General features: G+C 51.6%; 10 protein-coding genes across 10 annotated transcripts; 5 read left to right on the top strand and 5 right to left on the bottom strand.

Moving 5' to 3' along the window:
* Positions 1–1868: 1868 nt before the first annotated feature.
* EV422DRAFT_521848 (uncharacterized protein) lies at positions 1869–3957 on the bottom strand. Its single transcript, XM_053069773.1, has 3 exons — positions 3494–3957; positions 2744–3428; positions 1869–2673 (listed from the first exon to the last, which is right to left on the bottom strand). The coding sequence occupies exons 1-3, from the start codon at positions 3778–3780 to the stop codon at positions 1999–2001; spliced, it is 1647 nt and encodes a 548-aa protein (XP_052927694.1). The 5' UTR covers positions 3781–3957; the 3' UTR covers positions 1869–1998.
* Positions 3958–4224: 267 nt separating this feature from the next.
* EV422DRAFT_504821 (uncharacterized protein) lies at positions 4225–5147 on the top strand (the record flags this gene model as incomplete). Its single annotated transcript, XM_053068449.1, has 4 exons — positions 4225–4376; positions 4448–4781; positions 4855–4941; positions 5037–5147. 4 exons carry the CDS (start codon positions 4225–4227, stop codon positions 5145–5147), a joined length of 684 nt encoding a protein of 227 aa, XP_052927695.1.
* A 630-nt stretch (positions 5148–5777) lies between these two features.
* EV422DRAFT_493743 (kinase-like protein) lies at positions 5778–6945 on the bottom strand (the record flags this gene model as incomplete). Its single annotated transcript, XM_053067693.1, has 2 exons — positions 5778–6640; positions 6717–6945. 2 exons carry the CDS (start codon positions 6943–6945, stop codon positions 5778–5780), a joined length of 1092 nt encoding a protein of 363 aa, XP_052927696.1.
* A 1291-nt stretch (positions 6946–8236) lies between these two features.
* On the top strand, positions 8237–9418 carry EV422DRAFT_521851 (uncharacterized protein). The gene has a single exon (XM_053069774.1). It carries the CDS (start codon positions 8532–8534, stop codon positions 9309–9311), a length of 780 nt encoding a protein of 259 aa, XP_052927697.1. The 5' UTR covers positions 8237–8531; the 3' UTR covers positions 9312–9418.
* Positions 9419–9502: 84 nt separating this feature from the next.
* EV422DRAFT_364339 (uncharacterized protein) lies at positions 9503–10478 on the top strand. The gene is made up of 2 exons (XM_053066676.1): positions 9503–10210; positions 10277–10478. Exons 1-2 carry the CDS (start codon positions 9681–9683, stop codon positions 10308–10310), a joined length of 564 nt encoding a protein of 187 aa, XP_052927698.1. The 5' UTR covers positions 9503–9680; the 3' UTR covers positions 10311–10478.
* Positions 10479–11608: 1130 nt separating this feature from the next.
* EV422DRAFT_493604 (Oxysterol-binding protein) lies at positions 11609–13812 on the top strand (the record flags this gene model as incomplete). Its single annotated transcript, XM_053067681.1, has 15 exons — positions 11609–11845; positions 11913–12066; positions 12125–12139; positions 12198–12235; positions 12294–12342; positions 12402–12424; positions 12497–12588; positions 12656–12687; positions 12757–12804; positions 12864–12947; positions 13014–13122; positions 13188–13324; positions 13393–13456; positions 13534–13546; positions 13606–13812. 15 exons carry the CDS (start codon positions 11609–11611, stop codon positions 13810–13812), a joined length of 1302 nt encoding a protein of 433 aa, XP_052927699.1.
* A 255-nt stretch (positions 13813–14067) lies between these two features.
* On the bottom strand, positions 14068–17027 carry EV422DRAFT_521870 (uncharacterized protein). Its single transcript, XM_053069775.1, has 5 exons — positions 16024–17027; positions 15830–15950; positions 15498–15763; positions 15107–15424; positions 14068–15040 (listed from the first exon to the last, which is right to left on the bottom strand). The coding sequence occupies exons 1-5, from the start codon at positions 16822–16824 to the stop codon at positions 14312–14314; spliced, it is 2235 nt and encodes a 744-aa protein (XP_052927700.1). The 5' UTR covers positions 16825–17027; the 3' UTR covers positions 14068–14311.
* A 484-nt stretch (positions 17028–17511) lies between these two features.
* Positions 17512–19783, bottom strand: EV422DRAFT_364726 (nucleoside diphosphate kinase; the record flags this gene model as incomplete). Its single annotated transcript, XM_053066680.1, has 3 exons — positions 17512–18305; positions 18369–18692; positions 18762–19783. Coding segments are annotated over 3 exons (2034 nt in total), but the record flags the coding sequence as incomplete, so codon positions are not given.
* Positions 19600–23761, bottom strand: EV422DRAFT_364613 (nucleoside diphosphate kinase). Its single transcript, XM_053066678.1, has 16 exons — positions 23519–23761; positions 23405–23419; positions 23252–23337; positions 23120–23191; positions 22956–23060; positions 22550–22890; positions 22359–22466; positions 21932–22297; positions 21750–21857; positions 21271–21687; positions 21100–21213; positions 20642–21034; positions 20472–20579; positions 20036–20413; positions 19845–19947; positions 19600–19760 (listed from the first exon to the last, which is right to left on the bottom strand). The coding sequence occupies exons 1-15, from the start codon at positions 23613–23615 to the stop codon at positions 19869–19871; spliced, it is 2787 nt and encodes a 928-aa protein (XP_052927702.1). The 5' UTR covers positions 23616–23761; the 3' UTR covers positions 19600–19760; positions 19845–19868.
* Positions 23762–24276: 515 nt separating this feature from the next.
* Positions 24277–26617, top strand: EV422DRAFT_364643 (uncharacterized protein). The gene is made up of 7 exons (XM_053066679.1): positions 24277–24770; positions 24838–25155; positions 25231–25588; positions 25665–25733; positions 25810–25837; positions 25908–26210; positions 26274–26617. The coding sequence occupies exons 1-7, from the start codon at positions 24395–24397 to the stop codon at positions 26385–26387; spliced, it is 1566 nt and encodes a 521-aa protein (XP_052927703.1). The 5' UTR covers positions 24277–24394; the 3' UTR covers positions 26388–26617.
* Positions 26618–26622: the final 5 nt, after the last annotated feature.

A 26622-nucleotide genomic window follows, 5' to 3' on the forward strand; every position in this document is an offset into this window, starting at 1 on the left:
ATGATGCATTGACGTTTTGCATGGAGTTAGTGATCATATCAGAATTGGTCTCGGGGGAAATGGGCCGCTTCCGGGGAACGTAAGCGAAGGAACCACTCGCGGTTGTTGTGCGTGTGACTTCTCCTTTTTGATGCGTAGGAGATGAGACTGTTGTGCGTATGGACCGTGCCTCCCGGGAAGCTGATAGTCTGTTTCGGAAAGTGCCCGACTACGAGAAATCAAGTTAGCAAATACTCAGTCCACCTGGAAACCCTCTGTGTACGAATAGTACCTGGATGCCCGAAACCTGGTCTTGGTCGACTCGGAGCTCGGAAACAGAGGTCGGAAGTCCGTCCAAATCGAACGAGAAGCTTCTCAAAAACGGAGGTGTTGGAGCTTTCGCCAACGGGTATGATTCCAGATCCAATGGGTGCTTCCTCGGTGGTGCCGGGATGATCAAGGGAGGGTATTCGACAGTGCGAGTGGTGGTAGTCGTAACAACTGTTGTCACCTGCTGCGGCGCGAGAGCGTACCGTGCCCTATCGTCTGGGAGGTCCCGCCCCCGATGAGAGTCTGAGAAATAGTCTGTAGCGGGACGACCTAATCAATTGGCGTTATGAAAGCCTCTAAAGTCTGAAGTTGCTCCCCTACCTTCGTGTGCAACGGAACGAGGAACGGCGAACGGGGTTTCGAAGGAGGACGTCAACGGAGCTGACGAGCTGGCCGCGGCAGGGTAAGAATCCAAGGCAGGCTGCGGCGGCGCGAAACTGGGAGACAATGGGGCAGATCCTCGATTCCGGTCTGAAGGTGGGAATGGTAGCATTCCGTGCTGGACCAGAAAAAGGGCCGAGTCCAATCGACGCCACGCCGTTCTGCTCTTCTGAACCACCAACTGGCAACTGACACCGCGCGGCAGCAAGTCGAATCGGTTGTCAGTTCGTGTGGAGAGCAACAGCCTGCCAACAATGGTAGGAAACAGTCAGATTGGATTGCCAACGACTCTAGTCAGTTCGTAGGTGATGCTGATTGACACTTACTTTGCCTGGCGTTTGACAATACCAACGATAACTTCCGAAGGCTCCGCTTTGAATTGATAACGACGAATCCGAAAGCGGAGGTCACGTATGGAACACCGCCGAGTCGAATCAGACTCCGCTACCAATTTCTTTGTGACCCGAGGCGACAGTGATTTCTGATCTTCGCTCTATCAACAATTTGCGGTAGGTAGGGACGCACGAGTGAGTTGAATCGACTTTTGATGCTTGCGACGCGAAGAACGTCACGAATGCAGCTGCTGTGCAATTCTGCAATTCGAGTTTGGAGCGCAGAATTCGGCTCGCACCCAGCTTGAGCCCCGCAGACGCCTTCAGCACTGCCGTATGCCGCTCGTTTCTGGAGCCTATTTTATTCGAACTAATGCTTCTCGGATAGTCCTACGGCTCCAATCCTGCGCGGATTCTGTGGGGAGCAGCGAGGGGACGGACGCGCTCTGAACGCTCCGGACGAACGTGCGGAGCGGTGGAAGGGTTTGTCAACTTACCACTGTGCGAATCGGCCAATGAGAACAGGAGCAGGAGGGGGCAGGCCCTTGTGGTTGGGTGGTGGGTTAACGTGAGGGACTGGGAGCACAGCTGGGGAGTTGGCGGAGGGCGTGGGAAAGCCGGTTTCTGCCTGTCTGTCTGGGGCGCCGGGACGCAATACCGTTTGATCCTCTGCCAATTGAGGAGTCCCAGGAGTCCCTTGGTCTCAATACAAATGATGAGAGGACAAAGGCCGCGCGTTACTAATCATGACAAGCGGCCGTTATCAACCCGTTGGAACACGGCTTTCTCCCTGTGACATAACAGCTGCCGTCCGTCGTTTTTTATTTTTGAATTGGTTCGACCTCGATGTGACTTCTTTCTCGCTCTTCGTGTTATCTTATATGCGCAAGGTTACGGTCATCACGCCGGCAATATCAGGCCGTGCAAACGGTAATAGAGATCTCATTGACAGCCAAGAATAGAAGCGCACGTCTATCTACTCTGCATACACTTTTGTTTTCTGTGGCTGGGAACGGCCTTTCTGGAACACTATCGCCCTTGCCAGCGAAAGCACGAACCTAATCTCCTCGCCCCACACCCACTGCTTTATGGTTCGAAGCACATTAAGCACAGATGTGGGGTTCGTAAGATTCTTGGTTCCCCAGTGCGTTTTCCCCGAGTGTTTCTCGGGCCCAAATAAAATATCAGCCAGCTGTCTTGGCCACATCCGTTCACTCAATGTGCTCGCAGCGCGCCATTTCTGGTGCCGGAACTCAGGATTCTCGATGTACGCGTTGGTGAACCAGTCGTTTAACGTAGGTAAACTAGGAGCGACGCCGGAGATTTTTGGGATCAGCAGTTGCAATGGCGAATCTAGCAACCCTCGTTCCGTACGGAGAGCCTTCAAATTGAGTCGCTTCAGCTCAATCATTTCGCTGACAAACGATGGTTGGAGATGTACCACGGAGCAGTTGTCGAGGTGGTGTTCAGGGCCAGGCCGCCACCGCGTCAGAGCATCAATGGCCGCTGGGTAAATGGTTTTGTGGGATTTGTCGGATACGAATAGTCCCGGGGCAGTGTCATCTGCCAAAGTGGTGTTGAGCATGAAGTCCGTCACCCCTCCGTCCATGTAGAGACCGCAGCCGACACCGTGGATATACTCGCATCGTTCCTGTCAATGAGAAAGTAGTGAGCTTCGAAGTCCGCATGGGTAAGAGGTCCGGCGACATGCAATCTCTCACCTGAACAAATGGAACGGAGCTTGTAGCGTGCAGGACCTCATATATGTTTTGCCGTGTGAGTTTCACAAAGCGAGTATTCTCTTTCCCTCCAACGCCGTCGGCCAAGAACCGCGGCGCTTCGTCTCCCGTATAGAAGATCAGCCGTTGACAGATATATCTCATGACAACGTCGTGCGATGGTCGCTTGCGCTCCACCTTTCTGCCCAGCGCTCCATTGACCGCCGTCCAAGCAACATTCCAAACTGCTTGAAGTATCGGATAGATGATTTCGATCAAAGCGACGATGGCGAAAACGATTGGTAGCAACCACGCTGGAAACTTTTGAAACGGCGGCCGAACCGCACTTACAATCACGGCCGCATGGTATTGCGGGTGTGAGAGGATTTCGTCTACCATACTCTCTGGCGCTACCAAGCGATACATGTGCGCCATCATCGGAGCAAGCGTAGCGGGCGTGTCTCCGTGAACATAGTGCATGTAGCATAGTTGAGCGAGCAGGTCATTGGTGACATTCTTGCCGGAGATGAAGCTGCTTATGAGCGCTAAATTGCGGATGGCGCCCATGGAGGCACCCACTAGCCACTTTTTGCCGTGCAGTTTGTTCTCGTTGTGGAGCTCGCGCATACGGGACTCGAACCCCAAAGTGGTGACGCCTGCTGGTCCTGATGCCGGCAGAAGAAAAGTCCTGCAGAAGTGAGCCCGGTCAGTTTCCTCAAAGTAGGAGAACTATCACAGTGACCAAACACAAACTTGAAATAGTCGAGATCCATTGTTTTCAACTTGTCAATCTCGCTCGCAGAAGTCCTCAACGCTCTTGATGGCCATAGGCCGAACACGTCTTTATTCCGAGAACTCAAGTCAATGCCGGAATCCAGAGATTTGCTGACATCTTCAGTGAATCCCGCTGTTCGACGGACTTGCGGACGATAGTTCTCTCGTGGAGGAGTTGGGTAGGTGCTCTCGAGTACTGGCATTTTATCTATACGTGGTATTAGGAGTAATGGGAATATCAGGGCTGGAGCTGACTCTCCCTCCATCTTATATACGGTGTGAGCATCGCTATACAATATTTCTCCACTTGGCGGATTTCCTGTATAAAGTAAGTCGCTCGGAGCTCCACATGCGGAGGATGCATCTCCATCTAGCCGATGTTCTCTTTCCCTTTTTCGCCACGGAGGGCATTTTCCCTGGGCTTAATCGAGTTCAGGTCCCGTCATATGGAATCATCTGGCGGGGTACCGGCGGGAATGCTTGTTTGCGGCTTCATCGCCGATTCAAATCGGGTGAACTGAGGCGTAAAGATCGAATAACAACAATGAGGGTTGGTGCCCTTCCCCGTCCCAGGGATGTGGCCAAAAACTCAATAATGAATCAAAACGCCCTGTCGATTTGTTACGTAGGTAAGCAATCACGCTCCAAGGCGGTTTGCTGAATTGTTGAAAATGGACTGCGAGGTTGTCACTTGACAAACGGCAGCAGCTATGTGTGAACAGCTGTCGTCTTCTGCAATAGAGACATTCCGAGAATCTGCGGCCTCGATACTCAAGAATGAGAATACATTGGATCGATTGGGGGAATTGGCAACCGTGCTGCGAGAGATCCGAGCTAAAAGGATTGAAATGGAGAACTTGAAGTATGTGATCGAGATCGGTTCATCTTCATTTCTTTGAAAGGAAAGCTGAATAGTGATTCGTTTTTTCTTAGGCCAAATTCGGATGTCAAATGGCGTGGGGTGTCTTCCTGGCGCTCATTAGTGAGCCGCACGCCGTCGCCCAGCTCAAGCAGGCATGGCTCCAGATCTGCTTCGCCCGGCCCAAAGAGCAGCGGCGGTTATGCGGAAAAAGACGCGCTGCAAAGTGACATACATCGATTGAAGGAAGATGCTCGTCTCCGAATAAGAGGTTTGCCGGAAGACTTGAGGCACTCGATTGTCATGGCGGAATACGAGAACGTGGACGAGGCGGATCCTGGACAATGTGCGGGTATCGACGCAATCTGTTCTGATCTGCGGGATTCCATCAACCAAGCCTACTTCAACGTTTGTACCACCAGCTCACTTACCTGTCTGCTATTGCGCTCAATCGGTTTACAAAATCTATCCTGCATTCCAGGCGTTCGATCCACTCCCGTTCGGTTTGTTCTCGGAAGAAGATGAGCTAAGAATGAGGTGGCAGGATTCTACAGCAGCCCTTCTGAAGGTGTGCTGCCCTCCCGAAACGAGTCCCGCTGTGGTATTCTGCCGATGTTAGGTTAATTTATTCTCAGCTACCAGTGCAAACAAACGATACGACAGGTACATGAAGCAGGCCCAATGCTGCAGCAAGCGACCACGGCGTTGGAATGCATCATGTCTAGTGCACATGATGGGCAGAACTCAAAAATGGCGGGACAGGGTCAGTACTAATGTCTATGCCCAAAGGCAGGACCTTCTGCTGATGATCAAGGATTCATGGCCTCCATATAGAAGCATTTTCGTCGCTGATCCTGGCCGACACGGCACTTCATACGGCATGGAATAATCTCAGCGAGGCCGATTTTGGTTTGGGCAGTCTTCCAAACCTCAGCGCTATTCCCGACACTTCGGCCTCATCTATGCCGTTTGCTCAAGTACGCAGGATTGCGCAACATTTACAACCGGCCGTGGCTGCCCTGGTCGATGCAACAAGAGATTACAAAAGGGCGTCCAAGCAGGAAGTGGCCCGCTTGCAAGCAATCGATGATGAGATAGCCGCAAGACTCACAAGGGCGCGGAGGCGGATTCTCATGCGTTGTTGTAGTGATGTGGAAGGGTTGGCACCTGGAGCTGCCACAAATGGACGAAGCTTTGATGATCTTCCGCCGCAGTACGAGGCGGTCCCGGCCTATGAAACTCAAGCAGAACGAGATACCACCGTGACTCCGACAGATGCACCTCCATCCTATACGCTCGCACTACAAGCCTTGCAGCACTGTTACGAGGGTCGAAGCATATAACAAGCAACTGAAGTCTATAGGAATGAGAGCATCGCCCTAGATAAATGTATATAAAGAACCTTCAAAAATCTTTGAACAAGTCTGGTGAAAAAACAGTAGAGGGTGGGCGGGCAGTCACAGAGGAACTCTTCCAAGCGCTGATCTCAAATTGCGTCGATGCAGTCATATCTGCGTCAGTCTCGAACGTTCCGCCAACCGTAGCTGATCGTTGATGAGGGGGGTTTTGTGAACTTGCATGTCTCACGGCCGGTTGCTTTCGTGTTTTCACTTTCTGCCATGAGATCGTCGAGAAGAATCTGTGGTCGCGAATCTCGGCTTCATCCTCGCATCCGAGCCGCTGTTGCGGGCTGAACACCAGTAGCGAAACTATCAACGACTCCGCTGCGGGAGAGAAGTACTTTGATCTATCCCTGGGCCACCGGATCACGCCTTGAAGGATACGCTCGTACGTTCGTGCTGCGGTTTCTTCTTGAAATGGTGAGCACCCCGAAAGCATCTCGAAGAGCAGCACACCAAAAGACCACCAGTCTACAGCACCGGTATACTCCCGATTGAGCAAGATCTCCGGTGGGATGTAGGATGGAGTCCCGCAGAATGTTCGAGTAGTCCCGTCTATAACTTTCGCAAACCCGAAATCCCCGAGCTTGACATGCCCATCGCCATCGATGAGCACGTTCTCCGGCTTCAGGTCCCGGTATACTATGTTTTCGCTGTGAAGATACGATAGCGCCATGGCGACTTCGGCACCATAGAACTTGGCGAGTGGCTCATCGAAGTTGCCATATTTTTGGATCTGGTTGAACAGATCTCCCCCGGGCATGTACTCTATAATCATGTAGATGTGTTTGGAGTCCTGGAATGTGGCCTCCAGCGCCACCAGGAATGGATTTCGTATGCTCTCCATCAAGCTTCTCTCGTTTTGCACTGAAAATCACATAGATATCCGCATTAGCGAAAGCTCTTCAGCGAAACACAAAAGTGGAGAACGTGGTACACGTACCATGTTGCACTTGCTGCATTTTTATGACGTTGTCCTTGCGCATAGACTTCAATGCAAAGCGCCTCCCATCCTGATTACGCTGAACTAGATACACTTTTGCAAATGCTCCTTGACCCAACGCCTTTTGCAACGCGAAATCTCGGAGTTCGTACTTGAAGGGTCCTCGCTGATGCGTCGAGATCGCGCGCTCTATACGACGCCCTGCGGGACGCGGATCCACTCCGCCCATCTGCAACCGGGTCACTTCATCCAGGGACAGATCACCCTCGGTTTCTCCATCCACCGAGCCACGGCCAACTCCATCGCCTTTGTGCCTTCTATCCGATGATGATTTCGCCGACTGCTTTTCAGCATCAGTTCGTTTAGAAGAGGGATCTTTTCCGGCTGCTCTCTTAGAAGGGGTGTCCGACTGCTGCCGGCGGGTGGTAGGATTTGGGCGCGAAGAATGAAGTCGGTCCTCGTGATGAGCCGTATTGCGCATAGGGAGCTCCGATTCCGAGCCAAAGTCTGACTCTCCATCATCAGATGCAGAGCCGGGCTCGATCACTTTCGGAATCTGCAACGGCCGCCCTTGAGCCCGTTTTTTGGCAGACACTGACGAACTGCCGGAAACCGACCGGGGGCTTGGGGGGCCGTCATGTCCATCTCGGCTCTCCCGACTCTGCCCATCAGCAGGCGACGGCGGGGTACGATCCGCGTCGGAAACGGTTATAACAGGACTAGACGGGTCGTCGGGGGTAGAATGACCCGAACTAGCATGACTTTTCGTTACGATAAGGGTAGGTTTGAGGATCTGCTTGGCGGTTTTCAACAGCTGCGCGGCACTCGGAGCCCGTGGCTTTGCCGGGTTCCCGAACACATCCATCTTGAGCTGCGACGAAGTGCCGACTGGAGACTTGTTTTGAGTACTTCCGAGACGCACATAGTCATCCGCCACGCTGCTAAGAAAGGAGTCGTCCGAGCTTTGGCGAGGCCGGTTCAGAATTGTCGACCCTCTCGCTCCTTGCGACCCTCCATTCCCCAAAACCTGTGCTTTCAGGCTGGATACCTGACCCGGAAGTCGCGGCAAACTGTTGCTGTCTCCTGGCAAGGGACTGTGGGATCGTGGAAGTCGCGGCAAACTATGGCCATCACCTGGCGGTGGATTATGAGCTCGTGATGTTGCCATAGTTGAATGAAAAAGTGAGGCAATGCCTCGTAAAAAATGGCCACCAACGGCCGTGCACGGGTGATAAAGGGATTAAAGTAGTTCGAAGATGCCCAATGGCGCTGAAAGAAAATATAGAGCGCATACCAATACATCTGAACCGTTGCATAGCAAGGCATTTGTGACGTAGGATTTGTGAGCACCTCGCCTCCTTTAGAAATTTATTTTTCAACAATCTCCTATTATTATAAGATTTCCTTTAATAACTGTAAGATCTCTTTTATAGTTTCTCCACCGATTACCTGTCAGGTCGCGCTGTCGATTTTATTACGTAGCAGCCCGTCCGCTCGGTTTAAATTATCATTACCGGTACCTTAACAACACAAAAATAGCGACAGGCTTGACGCGGATGGCTCAGACGTTCAAGCACAGCACATGTAGGTGGGGCTGGATCTGGGGCCGGCTGCTCCGGTGCCCCAAAACGACTACCTTGTGTCCCATTCTTTTCCGATGAAGGACAGCATACGTGCTGCTGGTTTACGACCCCTGGCGCAGCGACAGCGTCATACACTACATAAGGCCCGCAAGATCGTCCAGCTCCCTTGCACCCAATATCTACCAACCCGCTCCAACGGCAAACCGAATAAGAACATCCAGTGATTCGAAAAATGTACAGCACGTACTCAAGTCCGTACTCCTCGCTCGGGCGCAGCGATGTGTCGAGCCCATCGCAGAGACGGCGATCGTCGCCTAGATTCGACCGGCCTCTTTCACTATTCACGCCTTCTAGCGGCTCGCCCGCTCCCTCAAGGCGCAGGTCTGTCGTGAAGCTCTGCTTAGAGAGCAACGAAACCCATCATTATACAGACGACGAAGTGATTCAAAAAATGGTCATCAAGGACCTGCCATGCGGGGCAGAAACCGCACCTGACGTCCAGAAATACTTCGTGCTGTCCTTCGGGAGCTTCCCAGAGGTTGGAGATCTGCGAGTTATTGGCGACGATCTGGTGGGATGCTTCCATATCGACGCCTTCAACATCTGTACGCCTTCGAAACTACGAATAAGCGTCTCGATAAATGGCTGGAGGACGCAGCATGTTTTCATCGCGACAAGGAACGACATAGCCAAGACTTCGTACGAATTTCGGATACCGTGCGGGCACGACAGTGCCTTCCCGGCGGAAGTGCGAGACGCTTGGTCCGCACAAACCAGCAGTCCAGAGGGCGCAGATCCCATCAAAGATTTTATCATGGATTTTCAATCGGAACATGATGGCGAGAAAGTAAAATGGGCCATCGTTATGAGCGTTGCAAAAATTAATGCTACAAGCGGAGCATCCGAGCGCGAGCTCTTGACGCTGTCCGAAAATGCCCGCCGTAGTAGCTACACTGGATGTTCCTCTCCGGCTAGGCGCGGCTCACCCTCCATCGGCATTCGGAGCCAGTAACCCATAGGCTGGTTGGGAGTCACTTCGCCATCGCATGTAGGCAGTAGAGTTAGCCCTAGTTTAGGATCATTATAATCTACGAATATAAACATCCCTGTCGAATGGGCGAAGTCTGTACAGTTGTTGCTCACCGGTTCGTGTCACCGCCGTCAGAAACGCCCTCGCGCGATTTGATGAGGCTGCAGGTGCATGTCCAATGTGCATGCAATACCGTCCAAATATCCGCTCATGCCAAGTGACCCATCTGGCCATCACACAGCGCTTGCGTCCAGACGTTTTTATATAAGGTGCATAGCAGCGACAGAGATCCTCCCAGTACAGCTCACACTTCATTCTCAAGCGGCCTGCTGAGGGCTTCATACCGCCCTAATGCAAGAGGTCACCATAAGACAAAGAAGTGCTTTCAAGCACTTTGTCAGCGTTGACAGTCCTGGAAAAGAACTGTGCTGGAACTTCTTCACAAGCAAGAAGAATGTTTCCTTCGGTCTTTTCAAAAAAGTTAGCCCGTCGTCGACCGAAACAGGAACATACGTGTTGCAAAGTGGAGCTCGTGGGGACGTTGGAAAAAGCATCACGGTTCTTGGCGGTGACAACGAGAGGACGTCAACGCCAGCGTCGCCGAAACCAACTCGAGCCCGCGGGCTGAGCAATGCGATTCCGCCTTCGTCGTCTCCAGCTGGCGAAACTCCGGACACCACCCTGCTTTCTCCAACCTCATTCAAGGACGTATTCCAAGGCAAGTCCTTGGCGGATTTCAACGATCTTGCTGGCACGGTCCGACGTCGAAGAAAGGAAAGTGTCATCGAAGGGGACCTGGTCGAATTAGTTCCTGTCACACACTACGAATCATCTAAGTTCACCGTCAAAGGAAGCTATTATGTTGAGGAACCGGGCACATAGTAGGTTTCTTTTCTGTGACGACATCTACCCTCCGAAGCGCTAGCTGATGTCTTTCTCACCTACAGTGTTCTTCTGTGGGACAATAGTTTCTCTGTGTAAGCACGGAGGAGGAGATTCTGTTGGCACCTGGAGCTTCAACCGGCTGACCGTGACCAACATATGCAGAAACACGTCAAAGAAGCTCTTCTTCTTTGTTGCTTTGAAAAATGTAGAGCCGTCTCAGGCGCCAGTGAAGAAGGAGATAGAGAACTGGCTGCTCAAGAAAGGGAACAAGAAAATGCAAGGATACCAGAGGCGCTGGGCAACTATCGATTCCAGTGGTGTTCTCTCGTACTTCAAGCATGCCGGAAGGTGTGTTCGTCAAGGGCAGGCATGCTTGTTCATCATTTAGCATGGACATCATCGCTAAATAATATGGGCCTGTTAGTTTTTGTCGTGGTTCAATCGATCTTGCGAAAGCTCGTGTACACCTTGACGAGGGTATGTTGCGCGGATGACCAGAAGGTTGACGGGCGGTATCGTTAACACTTTCCTGTTTCCAGAACGCGCTCTCATCGATATAGGTTCGTGACATGGTTTTGTATCGACGGGCGCCCGGCACTTGGTTGAAACTTTCCCAATTAGATTCAGGAGATGGCTTCTACAATTTCAAAGCACCGTCACCCGGAGAGTATCAGGCTTGGGTGGCGGTCATTGCGCGTTTTACATCGGCGGATGCTTTGGGAAGTCGCGTATCCCGAGGATCGCGTCAGTTGATTCCCGAGGCGGACACAAGTTTCGGGTCTGTTCGCGGACCCACGGATCCGGATTTGGCAGAAGTTCAAAAGCAAGCGGAGAGCATGTCTATATCTTTGACGAATGAACTAGGCCGTCTCAAGGACGTCATTGAGACTTCAAGGAGCCGAGTAGACCAAAAACATCAAGCCAGAGGTAGATCTCTCGCATGCTCTCTCCCTTCATGGATTTCAAAGACCTGAACACCGCATCTCGTTTTGACAGATATGAACTTGATTCTCAATTCCATAACGGACGTCATTGCCAATGCGCTCTCACATGCGAATGGAATGCAGCGCCAACTTGCGGCCTATGGGGAGACTGTGCGAGCCCAACGCGAAGTCGCTCACGATTCGAGCCAGTTGACGGATGCAGCTCTCCACGCCTGTTTGGCCGACAATAATCGTGTTCGCCGCCGTTTTGGTCTCGAGCCGGTAACGCTCGCATCCTTCTTGTCGCACGCTCACACCGGGTCGGTCAGCCGATTGAACATCAACAAAGCCGCGTCCATGTCATCATCGATGCGTGAGGACGAATTCTTCGATGCCGAGGAAGGGGAAAATGAAAACGAATCGGATGACGACGATAGCGATACTGATTCCATGCACGAAGCAGAAGCTACCATGACCAGCGACGAGGAGGATATTGAAGAGGAAAGCACTTCGCGGAAAGCATCCTCCGCCTTCGGAGCGGACACTAACTCGATCGCTCAGTCCACGAAATCTGCAACTATCCCCGCAGTGAGCGCGCAAAATGGCAGCAAACCCGTTTCAGCGAAACCGATTGTCCGCCGAACAAGACTTCGCGCTCCGACGGTATCGATGCAGAATATCAGCATCATGTCCCTCATCAGAAACAACGTGAGTGAGGGTTTCTACTTACCGTTCCCAACAAGCCCCTAATCTTATAATACCGCACGGATCACAGGCCGGAAAGGATTTGTCCACCGTCGCCATGCCGATCGCATTGAATGAACCGATCAACCTTCTGCAAAAGCTCTGCGAAGAGCTTGAGTATTCTGAGCTCCTGGAACAAGCCGCCGCAACTTTAGATCCTGTGATTAGGCTGTCCATCATGGCTGGTAAGTTGTAGGACGACAATCATCTCCCTATGCGGCTCTGATATTGACGCTTCCTTAGCCTTTGCTGTCTCAGGTGCGGTTGGGACATCGGTCTATGCACCTTTGGCGACTTATAACACCTTTGTTCTTAGCATATGCATCGACTGTCCATCGCGCGGGCAGAAAACCGGTGAGTACTCGTCACCACTAGTGGCTTGACAAAAAGGCTCGGACTCATCGCGTTTTAGTTCAACCCCTTACTCGGAGAAACGTATGAATGTCTCAGAGATGACAGAGGTATGGACAGATGGCCCGAAACTCATCGTCTGTATGCCCGTCACTAATGTTGCAAACAGGTTTCAAGTTTGTCTCCGAAAAAGTAATACCAATGTCGCTGAGTTCGTGACCCCTCTTTGGCCGCAAGAAGTCTCACACAGTTCCTTGCACATAGGTCAGTCACCACCCGCCAATAATGGCATGTCACGCGGAGTCGCCAAATTACCAGTTCTTCCAAGATAGTCAGGTGAAGAGCAAGTTCTGGGGGTATGTGCATATCATAGACTCGCTTCGAATACCGCTTATACTCACCTTCACGCAAATCTTCTTCTAGTAAGTCAATGGAACTGATACCTCTCGGCACAGGTATGTTGAGATTTGAAAACAGGTATGTTTTCCCGATGCGGATCTAATCTCGCGTTTGTTATCAAACAGTGCATGTCGCCTTCCCTGCTCTGAACGAGCACTATACGTGGAACAAGGGTGAGGCTGCCTGTTTCCACGAACCAGGGCGCGTTGCATGTTGATAAAATGAGATCCAGTGACAACGTGCATGCGGAACATATTCTCGGCGAATCGATACTTGGAACATTACGGAACATTGAAAATCACCTCCCAGTCTACCGGTACGAGACGCTTTGGCATCGCAGGAACCTTCTAGCTTTCACTGCTAACGCGATTTTATCCCGAAGGGCACTATTGTGAGCTGACTTTCAAGGAGTCGGGATACTTCTCATCAACCAAGAATGAAATCACTGGAGGCATCTTCTCATCGAATGGACAGAAAGCCATGTCACTGAGGTTCGTTCTGTTAGTCTGTTTCAATGATCGACACCGTTACGTATAACCGGTCGGATGCTTTGCAGCGGAAATTGGGATAAATCGCTCCAGCGATTCCAGGACTCTTCGCCGAACGCTTTGGAAGTGATATGGCGGGCGAAGCCGAATCCTCCACACCACGCAGAAATCTATGGATTCACCCAGTTTGCCGTCGAGCTGAATGGTATACCGCTCAGACCTGCGTGGATCCGTACTGTGTGGAATACTCAATCGGTTGCTTTCACTATGCAGAATTGACACCTGATCTCGATGGATGTTTGCCGAACACGGACACCAGATTTCGCCCGGATCAGAGGTGAGGATTGGAGATTGATCTTCGATGTTTGACGGCCTGTGTTACTGACGGCGAAGCGTTGTCTCTGGCTCCATCAGGATGTACGAGGAGGTTAGTGGATCGTTTTGAAGCGGGTAATTAATCTGGATCATTGTTGACGCTTTTGACAGGGTCGGGCGGATGAAGCTGAAGCCGAAAAGCAGCGGCTCGAGCAGAAGCAGCGCGATTACCGCAAAACACTGGAGACCCGGGGCGAAAGCTGGAGTCCCCGGTGGTTCCGTCCCGATACGACCGCTGGCCCAGACGCATGGGCTTACAAAGGCGGTTACTGGGAGCAACGAGGAAACTTTGAAAATACTATTGATCTCTTTTCCTAACATACAAGGTCGACTGCACGTCGGAAACTTCGGCTCGGAAACCGTCGGTTCTGAGCCGGTGTCCTATACGCTCAATACGAGTGTTCAAGGGACTCGCGCCCCACTCATTCGACAAATCGTCCGGTCACTTCCTGATAATAGTGCAAGCTGCTTCCTACCGAAATTTAGCGTAGTTTGGGCAGCATCCTACATCTCGCACGCTTCATAGACATCATGTACAGTAATTAGCGCTGATGCTTTAAGTGATCATTCGTTACACGTTATAAAAGTTTGCCGGAAATGCATTGGGAACCAATCGTAATCAGGCAGCTAAATTTCATGCTTTGGGTCTACTACGGAAGCTCCAGCATGAAAGCATGCTATGCTACTATCAACTACGTGTAATGCAAGGCCATTGGTGAAAAGCCCAAATTCCTCGAACCTTTGCGCATCTTCTCTATCTGACTATGGGAAGGGATGAAGTCGAACGCGCCACAAACTCAAACGGCTTGTCAAATCCTCAACTCTGTGCAGTATCCGTGAAATCGACTTCGTAGATGGGATTCTCCGTCATAGGCGCCGGGCTGATATAGAGGGGATTCTCTTGTGCCATTCGGAGTTCAGTGGCAGAGGCCTGAAGGTTCTGCACATCTTTCTTGCCCTTTCCGTATCGTGCAACCGCGAAGATTCCGGCGGAAACGACGACGGTGGTAAACGCTCCGACCGTTCCTCCGATGACTGCAGAGGTCGGGACACCACCGCCGCCACCGGTGTTGTCGGTGGTCGCGGTGCCGCCAGACGTTCCAGGGTCAGGAACGATCGCAGTCTGGCCGTTGCATAGGTCGCCGATCAACCAATCGACCACACCGCCGATAGTCACACCGTCCAGAACGTACAAAGATCCGACTTCAGTGGTGTTGCGCAAGCAAGCGATCGGTCCGCAAGGCGCTCGGTTCAATTCTAAAATTGATTGGTCCAGAGCGAAGGAATCGGTGGCAGTGGCCAAACCACCTCCGCAGATCCCTGCCGAGTTGTTTCGCAAGACCGATTGGTCATGCAGGTAAACGTGAGACCATGCACCGTCCGTGGTGATGGCGCCTCCAAACGTTGCAGCGCTGGAAAGATGTATGACGGCTTGGTTTCGTAAGGTTGTGTTGCCGGATTCGAAGTTATAAACACCACCACCACCTTGCCCGGCAACACAATTGGTTAGAGTGCAGCTGTCGGAAAGTAGGACGGATGATCCGGACTAGTCGGGTGGGCCAGACTATTAGTAAGCTCCGGGAGAAAGTTGCCAAATTGATATTGTCCTCACATTGACGATGCATCCACCATTGGCGGTAGCGGTTCCAGACAGCGTCGAACTCCCATAACATCCAAGAGTTGACTTTTCAGCAATGTACGCCACGCCACCTTTTGGTGCGCTAGCAAGGGTCACGGTCGTATCCACCAGGTTGATCGTTGCACCAGTAGCCATAACAGCACCCCCGGCGACCGCCGAAGATGCACCGTTAATGGAGGAGCTCGTGATGTTGACGACAGCGCCAAGAGAGGCGGTGACGGCACCGGCCCCGGCCGTACCCGTGACGTTGGTAATTCGGCTGTTGCTGATGACAGTGGAGCCCGTTTGCACCTATTCGAAGAGAACCTGGCCGTCAGGTCCTTTGCCGAATGCAACTTATTTTCGACAAATTGCCGAACCCTACCGATGCGATGCCACCGCTGACTGCCGTAAGCCCGCTGAACGTGCATCCGTCCAGAACATGAACGCCCTCGCCATACTGGCGTGAGAGGATAGCAAAATGAGCGACATCTTCAGAGATCGCGCGAAACACACTCACACCACTTGCCAAGACTGCACCAGTTCCAAGGGTATTGATATTGCGTACTGTAAGGTTTGTCGCACTGATCCGACTGACCGCATTTGAAGTTTCTAGCAACGAACTGGAGATGCTCGAGTCCCGGAACACAACTGACAACAAATGAACAGGCGTTAAACCAGGTTCTCCGTAGCCCGTTTTCACGGCGTTTTTCGTACCATTTTTGATGGTCGCCGTGCTAGCTGCTGTGTTCTCGGAAGTAACATACACGCAAGCCCCGTGGGTTGCATCGACTCCCGCGCATGATCCTCCAGTCCATGTGAGTGCCGATTTCGCAGCCTGGTGATAAAGAAGAAGACGACATCAGACAATATCCACCATTACAAGCAGAATCGCCACTTCCAAATCATACAATTTGTAAGGCTCCACCATTAGTGGCAAGCGAGCTGCCACTGCCGTAGAAGTTGCAGTCCGTTGCGGTGAAGACTGAATTCGAATCTAACAGCACAGCTCCACCATCTAGAGCAACATTTGACGTAAATGTTGTTCCAGTTGCGCTTGCTGTGGAAACACCGCTGCCACCCAAGTACACAGCGCCTCCTCCTCCAGACGTTGCCCTGTTATTTGTGAAGGTTGTCGTGCTCAGAGTAAGGGAAGAGGACTTTATGACCGCGAGGGCTCCACCATATGTAGTACTGCCACTATCCGGGACCACGACGTTGTTCTTGAAGGTGCATCCCGAACACGAAAATGACGCCCCATTGATCAAGTAGGCAGCACCCCCGCTAGATGCCGTGTTGCTGTCAAAGATGACATTGATGCCGTTGAAAGTTGAACCCTTCACGTACAAAGCCCCTCCGAGAGAAGCGGGAGTTCCCGTGATATTCTTGAAGGTTGTTCTTGTCGCAACCAAGTAGGAGCCCGACAGAATGCGCAACAGACCTTCATCGTCTGCGTCTGTAGACGCGATTCCGGTTCCGTCAATGGTCACATCCGTAAGCGTCAGCGTTGTCCCCGACGTTTTCAGACGAAGAGGGCCGCAGTTCTTGAAATTGCAGTTGGAATACGTGACACTTGACGAGAGAGTGACTTGACTGGTGTCGGTGCAGGTGTAGACCTGTCCCGTAGTGCAGGAATAGCTCGCTGTCGGCCATTTCAACGCCTGCACACCAAGGGTATATGATAAAACGCTGAGGAGGACTGCCGTACGCATTGTCCCAACTTGTTCGTGGGTATTCTGATCTACGAAAATTGGCAAGCTTTGTCGCTTGGGGTATATGCCCGTAGGGCCTCTGCAAATTGGCCGTGATCACAGAATGGTTTGAAGTGCTCAATCCCAAGAAACTCCTGTCCTCAGCAGCAGATATAATATGGACCAAACGCTGATCTGCAGTCGCCAACAGGAGGCGAAGATAATCATGTTGTACCTAATTTAGTGTGTTTTATGTTGCCCATCTATCTACAGGTTCTTAGCCCTTTTCTTTCTACCTTTCAGGGCGGGTTGCCAAATCCAGCCTGTCGACATGGTTTGGGTGTTGATTCCATTTATAAATACGTACCGTGAACCCATTACTCTTCACAACGCCGCTGGGATTGACAGAAAATCGACAGCGCGAAAGTCGATCGCCTGGAGTTCACTGCGGGCTGTGCTCTCAGTAAGAGAGACGGCATGGGGCTTTGTGGTTGATAAATATACTGATTCGAAGTCCACATATGACTTCTGAGACAGCTTGCGGTCTGAGCTATTGATTGATGTGCCGGGTCTGATCCACAAATTCAAGGAAAGAGCGGATACATTTCCATCGCAACAACGTGGACTTTCACCACCGAGGAGCACCCCATCGAAGGGAATTCATTTTAACTCAACCCATTCAGGGCATTGGAACTGATTGTGCCTTGCATTCAGGTAAAAGGAAAGGAGTTTTCCAGCGACAGATAAACGATTCAAAGTCTACCCGGACCAGATATTGTATTATCAATTTTTACGTCATGTGATTTCCGCCCGATCATTCTTCCCGTACAGCGACGTTGGTAGGGTCATCCATTATCCCAGGACCCGCATTTCCATCAATAGGAACCTTGTCAACGCCTTCCCCTCGGTGTGTCTCTATGTGACCAGGAAGCTCAAGGGCTGCTGGAGGTGAATCTTTTTCGCCTCCGGGAGTGTTGAGCCCCAAATTGCTCTTTTTCAATGCCGCGCTGCTCTTGGTTCTGGCGTTGCTTAGATTCTGCGTAGAAGACACGCGCGACGCGGGCTTGGTTGCCAGACGGTCAGAGGATGCCGTTGCTTTCGTTCCAGCTTTGTTGAGGCCGCTATTGCTGGACGTGCGGCTAGGGCTTCGGGACTTTGAGGCGAGTACGCTTTGGGATCCCATATTTTTCCCGTTTGCAAGATTGTTGGTGCTCCGCTTTGTGCTGGCTGCAGCTACACGGGCTGGGGCAGCAGCAGGTTTTGCTGCTGATGGGGGATGTGGTGCCACATCACCATGTGCAAAAACGATATCTATTTCCCGTGCAGCTGATGCGGGAGAATCGGATCCATGTACGGCATTCTTTTGACCGTCAGTGCCAAATCGGCCTCGAATACTGGTCGGTGCTGTCTCCTTCGCCTTAGTGGAATCGGTTGGGCCAGCCAGCTCTCTCCATCGCTTGATTGCGTTCTCACCCTCCAGGATGAGCGCGTATATCGGGGCACTACAGAGGCGGGTTGGCATGCGAGCTAGATTTTCGACGGAAGACGAATAACCTGTAGTTTACCTTGTCATCCACTGAACCAGGCCATCGAAGAATGGTTTCCCTTCATGCTCTCGGTAAAACTCTTTCGCTTTGTCGGCGGTGAATGTCAACACTTTCTCGTCAGCAATCTTCAATCCGCTCTGGTTGATTAGCTGGATAATCTCGTCTTTGTGTGCACTCCGGGAAACGTCTGGCTTCAGCAGGGCCAAGGTTTTCTCGGAGTATGCTGGTCCTGCCTTCACGGAATCACCAAAAACGATTCCAATCTCGCGAATTGCCGATGCCGCAGAGTCCGACCCATGTACGGCATTCTGGGATCCATCTGTCCCGTACAATGCTCGAATGCTGAAGGTGACGAAATCATCAGAAGACCAGCGCTTTGGAACTCAAGCAACGACGCCTCGGCGGCCATACCTGTTTGGTGCCGTATTCCGTGCTGTCTCAGCATTGGTAGGTCCTGCAAGCTCTCTCCATGCTTTGATGGCGCCCTCCTTCTCCAGTACTAGAGCGTAAATGGGGGCACTGGACATCCACTCTACGAGGCGATCGTAAAAAGGTTTTCCGAGATGCTCCTTATAGAACTCCGCCGCCTTTTCTCTCGTGAATGTGACCTCTTCCTGTTTGATGATAACGAATCCATCATCTTGTACCCGGCTGAGAATAGCATCTCTATGTAGGCCGTAGGCGTCAGGCTTGATCAAGGCTAACGTTCTTTCTAAATGTCTCTCATCTTGTCCCAGCTGTCCAGATGGGAAGGGCACAGAGCTTTCCACACTCGCGAGTGCACCCTGAGATTTCGTTTTGGGAATTGCGGCCTTGACACCCTTTGCGGTTGCGAATGGTGACACGGTCTCTCCAAAAACAATCTGAATTTCGCGCTTTGCTGATTCTTCTGAATCACTTCCATGCACAGCATTGGAAGATCCATTCTTCCCATAAAGCGCCCGGATGCTGTTCGGCGCATTTTCGCGAGCTGTTGCGGAGTTGGTTGGTCCAGCCAACTCCCTCCACCCAGAAATCGCGCCTTCCTTTTCCAATACAAGCGCGTATATTGGAGCACTAGACATCCACTTCACGAGATCAGCGTAGAAGGTTTTGCCCACATGTTCTGCGTAGAACGACTCAGCAATCTCCTTGCTGAACTGCACGTCCTTCTCTCCCACTATCGTGAACCCAGCATCCCGTATGCGTGTGAGAATGTCGTTCTTGCGAGCGGGATAGGCGTCCGGCTTGATCAAAGCTAAGGTTCGCTGGAACGGCTGCCCAGATAATGTCGCCGATGGATGTTGTGCGGCCGAGCTTTTGCCAGCTTCATGTGGGAAGATAAGCTGGATTTCGCGCTCAGCGGATGCGGGAGAGTCACTGCCATGAACTGCGTTGTGGCTTCCGTCGGTTCCATACAAGGCCCGAATGCTGTTCCAAAGTTTTCCGTCAGCAAATCATTAGCGAGGGAGCCATACTGCCATGGGAGTCGGCAAGGCGCTACCCAGCACTAACCTGTGCGGCGCATTTGCTCGTGCCTTAACAGAATCTGTGGGACCAGCTAACTCTCGCCACTCCGTGATGGCATCTTCCTTTTCCAGAACGAGTGCATATATGGCTGTACTACATATATAGATAAGCCAATCGGGCAAAATGGTGAGTTAACGCCTCGGTGTGTCTGCCATCATTCACGAATCGGGGCGTACCTGCTCATCCAAGCCACCAGGTCGCTGTAGAACGGTCTCGAGGCATGCTCGCGGTAAAACTCCCCAGCTTTCTCCTCCGTAAGTTTGATTTCCTTCTGTTGTACAATACGGAATCCAGCTTTTTGAATGCGCGCAACAATGTCGTCTCTGTGGCCAGCTGCATATGCATCCGGCTTGATCAAGGCTAACGTGCGCTGCCGTAGTATTCCACTTGGTGGCGCTCCAATGACTCTGTTGGTCGCAAAGTTTTGATGCTCTTCCGTGAACGGACTGACGTCGTTTCCAAACACGATGTTGATTTCGCGGACAGCTGATGCTGCCGAATCACTCCCATGCACTGCGTTTTGACTGCCATCGGTCCCGTATAGAGCTCGAATACTGGGAGCAATTCAAGCTCAGTGTAGGGGAAAAATAACTATACACAGCTCACCCATACCTTTGAGGGGCGGACTCCCGGGCTGTGTTGGAATTCGTGGGACCAGCTAGATCTCTCCACCCCTTGATCCCATCAGATTTCTCAAGAACCAGAGCATAAATCGGAGCACTAAACCGGAGCATAAATCAGATGGGATGAAATCTTCTTCGAAATCCGATCCTGAAACATACCTGCTCATCCACGCTACCAAGTGATCATAGAAGCTCTTCCCCTCATGCTCCCTATAAAATTCTTTGGCCTTTTCCTCAGACCACTTGACTTCACTCTCCTTGACGATTCTGAAACCATCTTCTTTGATCCGTTTCACAATGTCATCCTTCTTCCCAGCCCCATAGGCATCTGGCTTGATCAGCGCGAGAGTGCGCTGTAAAAGAGGACCGGACGGGTCTAGGAGCTCCGTAGTGCTACGCGCCGCAGCGACTCTCTGATGCGGTCGTGCACCTTCGGCGCGAGCGCTGACGGTGTCCCCGAAAATGATCTTGATTTCTCGTTCGGCGGATTGAGGCGAGTCAGAACCATGGACAGCATTTTTGCTTCCGTCCTTACCGTATATGGCACGGATGCTAAGTAACTTATCGCGGTTAGTCCGCCATGGTGCATAAGTTGAATCAACGCACTTCCAACGCACCTATTGGGAGCAACTTCCCGAGCTTTGTTCGAATTCGTAGGTCCAGCTAACTCACGCCAGGCTGTGATGGCGGCATCTTTCTCGAGCACCATCGCGTAGATGGGCAAATCCGGCCTGACAGACGACTATTAGAATGTTGCCAACTCTGGTCGCATCTGTCACAGAACTTACGTGCTCATCCACCTGACAAGATCCTCGTAGAAGCCCTGCCCTAGATGCTCCTTATAGAACTCCTCGGCCTGCGCTCGAGTGAGCTCGACCTCCTTCTCGGCAACAATCTTGAACCCAGCATCACGTATTCTTTGCACAATCTCATCCCTCTTGCCCGACGCAAAGGCGTCCGGTTTGATTAACGCGCAGGTTCGTTCTGTCAAGACATTGTCTTCTGCGGCATGTTTTGCGGCTCGGACAGCGTTTTCACTTAGTGCGGCGCCCGCAGTTGTGCTCGTTCGTGCATTATAGATGCCGGATTCCGACCGCATGAGCAGGCTAGGGAACAAAGCTTCCACCTCGCGCGTTGCATTTTCGGCTCCGTCGCTTCCGTGGACGGCGTTGCGGACAGTGTCCGTCCCAAAGATGGCGCGAATACTGAAAAGGGATCGTTCCGTCTTTCTCGAATACGGCGTAAAATTGGGCGGCTGGTTTCTTACCTCATAGGGACAGTATTTCTTGCTACCTCTGGATCGGTAGGACCAATCATCTCCCTCCATCCGCTTACGACGCCGTATCCTTTCAGAACTAACGCAACGACTGGCCCACTGGAAGCGCATCCGACATGTTCGTCTCAGTCTTCACTTAATCAGAGGTAGTCATCGTCATCAACGAAACATACCTTGACATAAACGCTACAGTATCCGCAAAGTAGGGCGTTTCTTTCTGATGAGAGTACAAATCGGCAGCTTGATCCGCCGACAGATTGATCGTCTCCCTTTTGATGACCTGGTATCCCCTGCAAATAATTCGTTCGATGATCGCATCCAGTTTGCTCGTGTCTACAATATCGGGCTTGATGATTGCAAGTGTTTTCTCCGCATGTGCTCCCGCTGGAGGCGGTGTATCTTTGATTTCAAGCATCGGTAGCTCTAGAACGGACGTGTTGGGTCCAAAAATGAGATCGATCTCGTGGCCAGCAGCTTCCAGAGACTCCGAGCCAAAAACGGCGTTCAAGCGGTTGTCTGTCCCAAGTGACGCCCGAATGCTGTAGACAATGTGAGGGAGCAGTTTTTGAAGCTTTCACTGTGTGAACTAGCTGTCCGTACCTCGATGGAGCTTGATCGCGGGCAGTGGCAGGATTTGCTGGACCCATCAGTTTCCGCCAGTCCTGCACGGCGTTATCCTTCGAAAGAACCAAAGCAAGGATTGGGGCCCTGAATTGTGAATGCGGTCAGCATCTCAACATGGCTCCTCAACAGTCCACGTTGCTCGCCGCATGATGTTGATGGAAACATACGTAGACATGTGCGTGAGCACCCCTTGGAAGTAGTTGGCCTTCTCATGTTCCCGATACAGCTGCTCCACCTGTTCCGGGGAAAGCCACACTTTCTTTTTCTGAACCACCTCAAACCGATGCAATCGGATCTGGTTCATGATTTGATTGATCAGCTCAGGACCCATCGCATCTGGCTTGATGATCGCCAAAGTGCTTTCGGCTGTAGCCGACATTGGAGTGTAAGGGGTGGTGGCTGACAAATTGTCCGATACACCGCCGGCAAGGTCGGCTTTAGAGCCTCCAGTGCGAGTCACTGGTGCGCCATTCGTGTGTGCAGAGACGCGGAGGTCTCCATGGCGATACTGTTGAGAAAAAATCAGCGGATACCATCAAAGTCGAAACCCACTCTGGACACTCATGATCTCACCGGAGGATGAGCTTGGCCTTTCGCTGCGAGATCCAGTTGATCTTTGATGGTGGACTCGATCAGAGGCGAGTTTGCACCTTTTATGAGATTGACCAGTACGCCGTTCTACGGAGGTTCATTTAGCTCAATGAACCGCATGCACTTGAGAATCATTTCCGTCTTACGAAGAAGAAAAGAAATGTTGGGCATGACTTGTTTCGATATGACTCCAACGCTTCGATGCCATCAGTAAGCGCCTAGAAATCAACGTCAACAAGATTGTCATGTGCTATCGACAGCGAAGCACGGAGTCTCACAGTGGCAAAGGTCACTTGTTCTCCATAATCCAGCTTCAATCGCTTGAAAATGTTTTGCATCGGCTCGCATGGTCCAGCCCACTTCGCTTCAGAAAGCAAGTCGCTCGTCATGTTCAACACGCTGCATGCATAGACCATCAAATGGACATTTACCATAAACATCGACGACTGTGAATCATCCGATATTTACAATAAATGTAAACGTGGATCAGAGATGCGATTGTAACTTCCGACGACCAAATCCCGCTCTTGTCTCTTTTCACGCACCAGTAAGCCCTGGTTTTTCCGTAAGGGTGTTCCAATCTTCGTCTGTCGTGACTGCCACTGCTCCCGCCAACTCGATCTTCCTCGCGTGAGCACTCATTTTGAGCTGCTTCAACCTTTAACAAATAAAGAGATCCGGCCACGGAATGCTACGAAAGCGAAAAAAAAAAGGCACTTATGTCCCTTCTCAACGAATTTTTGGTGACAACGGATTTGTACGTTTCGGTGGGATCAGGATTTCGAAAGTGACGGCCGAGAAGCGCGGTTTTATCCATCGCGCTTTTGGTAAGCACGCGTCGACATGGCTTCGGAGTCTGGCTTCGGAGTCCCATACTTCTGCAGATCCAGCTGCATCATGCAGATTCATGCTCCCGCGAGGACGGGGTCTGCGTACGTCCGGCGATGTTTAGTATATCTAAAAGAAAAGAATCTGCAATTTGTTCACAACGGCATTTCGGCTTCAGATATCGCCCGCTTATGGATTTTGGAGATGCGGTACCCAGTTTGATGCGAAAAGGCGCACCCGTATCATCATTTTTGGCAGCCAAATCCTGCGCAAAATCGTATGGCATGTCAACACTTGCTGGATCGTTTCACTTATTCCTGACTCGGACGCCCTGGCGTTGTGAGGATCCGTGTGCATACCATTTGACAGTACCGCCAAGCCGAACCCATGGGACGGCGATCGACCGCAAATTCACATGCATCCCATTTTACGCCCAAGTAACTCTACAATACGCCCATGTAATTTGCGCCCAAGTTCCAAATGAAGTTGTGCAAATGAAGACAGACTAGCAGGCCTATCGGCATTGATATATAAAAGGCCGCGCGCCAGCGGGGCCTCCCTCCTACCTGTAGATACTTGCCGCCATCCTCGCGATGACTCTCTCGACACCGGTCTGCGTTGGCTTGGCCATCCCCGTGCTAACTGCCGTTGCCTTTGGCTTGCGGCAGGCTTACCTGCGGTTTGTGGCCAAGACCACGGTGTTCATTGACGAGCATTATGTAGCAGAGCAAGGCCCACGACGTGGCAAGTCGGCGGTGGTATGCGGTGGTAGTTTCGCTGGAATGGCGGCGGCCCGGGTGTTGCTGAACCACTTTGACCACGTCACTGTTTTGGAGAGTGAGGCCTTGGACGTTGGGAACACGGACTGGAAAAGTCCGAGGAAGAACATCGTTCAAGCCAGTGCCCTCCACATATTGCAGCCAGCAGGGTTCCGGATGCTGGAGCGCCTGTTTCCGGGCATCCGTCAACGTATGTCACACCCCGGAGCAACTCGAATTCCTGGAGCTAAAGATGTTCTAACCTGATGTCCACGCAGGGTATCTTGAACTTGGCGTCGCGCCATTTAATGTCGTTGATGGCGTTTTCTCAGTCTGGGGCGGCGTGGTCATGCGGCCCAAAGCTAAAGACGTGGACTCAGTCCTAGCCAGTCGAACGGCGTACGAGGCAATCGTGCGCGCAAAGCTTTTGGAATGCGATCCAAAACGCTTGAACTTCAAAACAGCCGTAACTGTTCAAAATCTCGTCATTGAGAATGGAAGGGTGCAAGGAGTGACATGCTACAGCAAAGATGATCAAGGAACCTTTACGTTGAACGCTGATCTCGTTGTAGATGCGACCGGCAGAAGTTCCAAGGGTGGGTCTATTCTGCTGTGCATTCTACTCCTCCTTCGTAGCATCATTTGACTGACCGGGGTTTTGGATCATGCAGGTCGAAGATGGTTGAAGGATGCTGGCTACCCGGAAATTCCTGAGGAATCCTATGATCCCCATATTCAGTACGTAAACGCGATCTACGAGATGGCTGGTCCCCTTCCACCATTCGTAGCGACTATGCCACGCCCTGGTACCCAAGATCGCGATGCAATCTTCATGACAAAGATGGAAAACAATCTGTGTTATGTGGCGACACAGAAAGTCGCTGACACTACCTCTGAGGGTCCAAAAACGGACGAAGAGGTTGACGCCATCTTCGAGAGAGTTCATGACTTATGGCCTTTCTGGAAGGACTTGCGAAAGAATATTGGCCGTCGTGTTTCCGATTTAAAAAAAGTCAGAGTTTCTCCGAGGTGAGCTGCAGGGCTTTACCCGTTGTAAGTTGAACTTCAACTTCAACTTCAACTTCAACTTCAACTCCTTTCCTAGCCGCTTCGTTCGCTACGATTTGATCCGGAATTGTGTCGGATTTGTTGTTGTCGGTGATGCTTTCTGCAGGTACGTCGGAAGGACACAGTATGTGGAGTTCACTTTCGACGCTTGTCTCACATTGACCTCTTCGTGAAATTTATAGCTTCAATCCCATCTACGGACAGGGAATGGTGAGTGTCCCACGTTCACTATGTCACGATCCCCGGACCTCGCTAATTACTTTCGTCCTCGATGCTGTAGACGACAGCAGCAATGGCGGCGGTCACTCTCTCGGGTGTTCTTCGGAGCAACACTCCTGACGCCGACATCCCTACCGCATTCCACAGCCTTCTCCAACATCGTCTCCACAACATCTGGTTGACGAACCAAGTTTCCGACCTCGCGTACGACAATATCGTTCCCTGTGTCGGGAAATCCCGCACCGATTCCGACATCAAGTTTATGTCAAGCTTCAGCGCCGGGCTGTTCAAGGCCGCGCATATCGACGTGCATGCGGCAGCTGTTCTCTGTAGGTCTACCAGCTTGGTCGCTTGGCCCCATGAGGTAAGCCGTAAATGTTGCCAAATCTGCCCTTGTAGCGAGACCTGAAGACTGATGCGTATTCAGACTCTGCACCCTCAAGTTCTCTGGGCCTTCTTCAAAGCGCTTGTTCTCGGTGAAAAGTCTTCTCAGAATTGGGAATTCAGAGATGGGCAATTGGTCCAGGCCCCCAGCGCGTGAGTATGACCTTCTGAACATTCGTACATAGCCGGACTATGCTAGCGTATGTTGCGTGGACCGTATTTTGCTGTGTGCACATTGTAATCCCATTATGCCGCTCCCATATTTCATTCAATAGAACGTACTGTACTGTATGCATTCCTTTGTGCAGCGAGGCAGGCATAGGAGGACAGATAGGAGGCATAAGAAGTTATGATAAGAGGCGTCCCAGCAACTACGACAACTTCGTAGGCCA

The sequence above is a fragment of the Fimicolochytrium jonesii genome (genome assembly GCF_025526975.1).
Source record: "Fimicolochytrium jonesii strain JEL569 chromosome Unknown EV422scaffold_5, whole genome shotgun sequence".
Taxonomy (NCBI): domain Eukaryota; kingdom Fungi; phylum Chytridiomycota; class Chytridiomycetes; order Spizellomycetales; family Powellomycetaceae; genus Fimicolochytrium; species Fimicolochytrium jonesii.

What these genes read in the sequence shown, in the direction of transcription:
- EV422DRAFT_521848 (XM_053069773.1), bottom strand. Translation starts at nt 3,780, where the DNA reads ATGGAGGGAGAGTCAGCTCCAGCCCTGATATTCCCATTACTCCTAATA. An exon ending in ATGGATCTCGACTATTTCAA is followed by an intron (nt 3,429 to 3,493) that starts GTTTGTGTTTGG and finishes TCACTTCTGCAG; the next exon opens with GACTTTTCTTCTGCCGGCAT. An exon ending in GCTCCGTTCCATTTGTTCAG is followed by an intron (nt 2,674 to 2,743) that starts GTGAGAGATTGC and finishes TCTCATTGACAG; the next exon opens with GAACGATGCGAGTATATCCA.
- EV422DRAFT_521851 (XM_053069774.1), top strand. Translation starts at nt 8,532, where the DNA reads ATGTACAGCACGTACTCAAGTCCGTACTCCTCGCTCGGGCGCAGCGAT.
- EV422DRAFT_364339 (XM_053066676.1), top strand. Translation starts at nt 9,681, where the DNA reads ATGCAAGAGGTCACCATAAGACAAAGAAGTGCTTTCAAGCACTTTGTC. An exon ending in GTTGAGGAACCGGGCACATA is followed by an intron (nt 10,211 to 10,276) that starts GTAGGTTTCTTT and finishes TCTCACCTACAG; the next exon opens with TGTTCTTCTGTGGGACAATA.
- EV422DRAFT_521870 (XM_053069775.1), bottom strand. Translation starts at nt 16,824, where the DNA reads ATGCGTACGGCAGTCCTCCTCAGCGTTTTATCATATACCCTTGGTGTG. An exon ending in CACGGCGACCATCAAAAATG is followed by an intron (nt 15,764 to 15,829) that starts GTACGAAAAACG and finishes ATTTGTTGTCAG; the next exon opens with TTGTGTTCCGGGACTCGAGC. An exon ending in ATGGTGGATGCATCGTCAAT is followed by an intron (nt 15,041 to 15,106) that starts GTGAGGACAATA and finishes CCACCCGACTAG; the next exon opens with TCCGGATCATCCGTCCTACT.
- EV422DRAFT_364613 (XM_053066678.1), bottom strand. Translation starts at nt 23,615, where the DNA reads ATGAGTGCTCACGCGAGGAAGATCGAGTTGGCGGGAGCAGTGGCAGTC. An exon ending in ACTGTAGCGTTTATGTCAAG is followed by an intron (nt 21,858 to 21,931) that starts GTATGTTTCGTT and finishes ATGCGCTTCCAG; the next exon opens with TGGGCCAGTCGTTGCGTTAG. An exon ending in CTTGTCAGGTGGATGAGCAC is followed by an intron (nt 21,214 to 21,270) that starts GTAAGTTCTGTG and finishes GTCGTCTGTCAG; the next exon opens with GCCGGATTTGCCCATCTACG.
- EV422DRAFT_364643 (XM_053066679.1), top strand. Translation starts at nt 24,395, where the DNA reads ATGACTCTCTCGACACCGGTCTGCGTTGGCTTGGCCATCCCCGTGCTA. An exon ending in AAAGTCAGAGTTTCTCCGAG is followed by an intron (nt 25,589 to 25,664) that starts GTGAGCTGCAGG and finishes CTCCTTTCCTAG; the next exon opens with CCGCTTCGTTCGCTACGATT. An exon ending in GTCGGTGATGCTTTCTGCAG is followed by an intron (nt 25,734 to 25,809) that starts GTACGTCGGAAG and finishes TGAAATTTATAG; the next exon opens with CTTCAATCCCATCTACGGAC.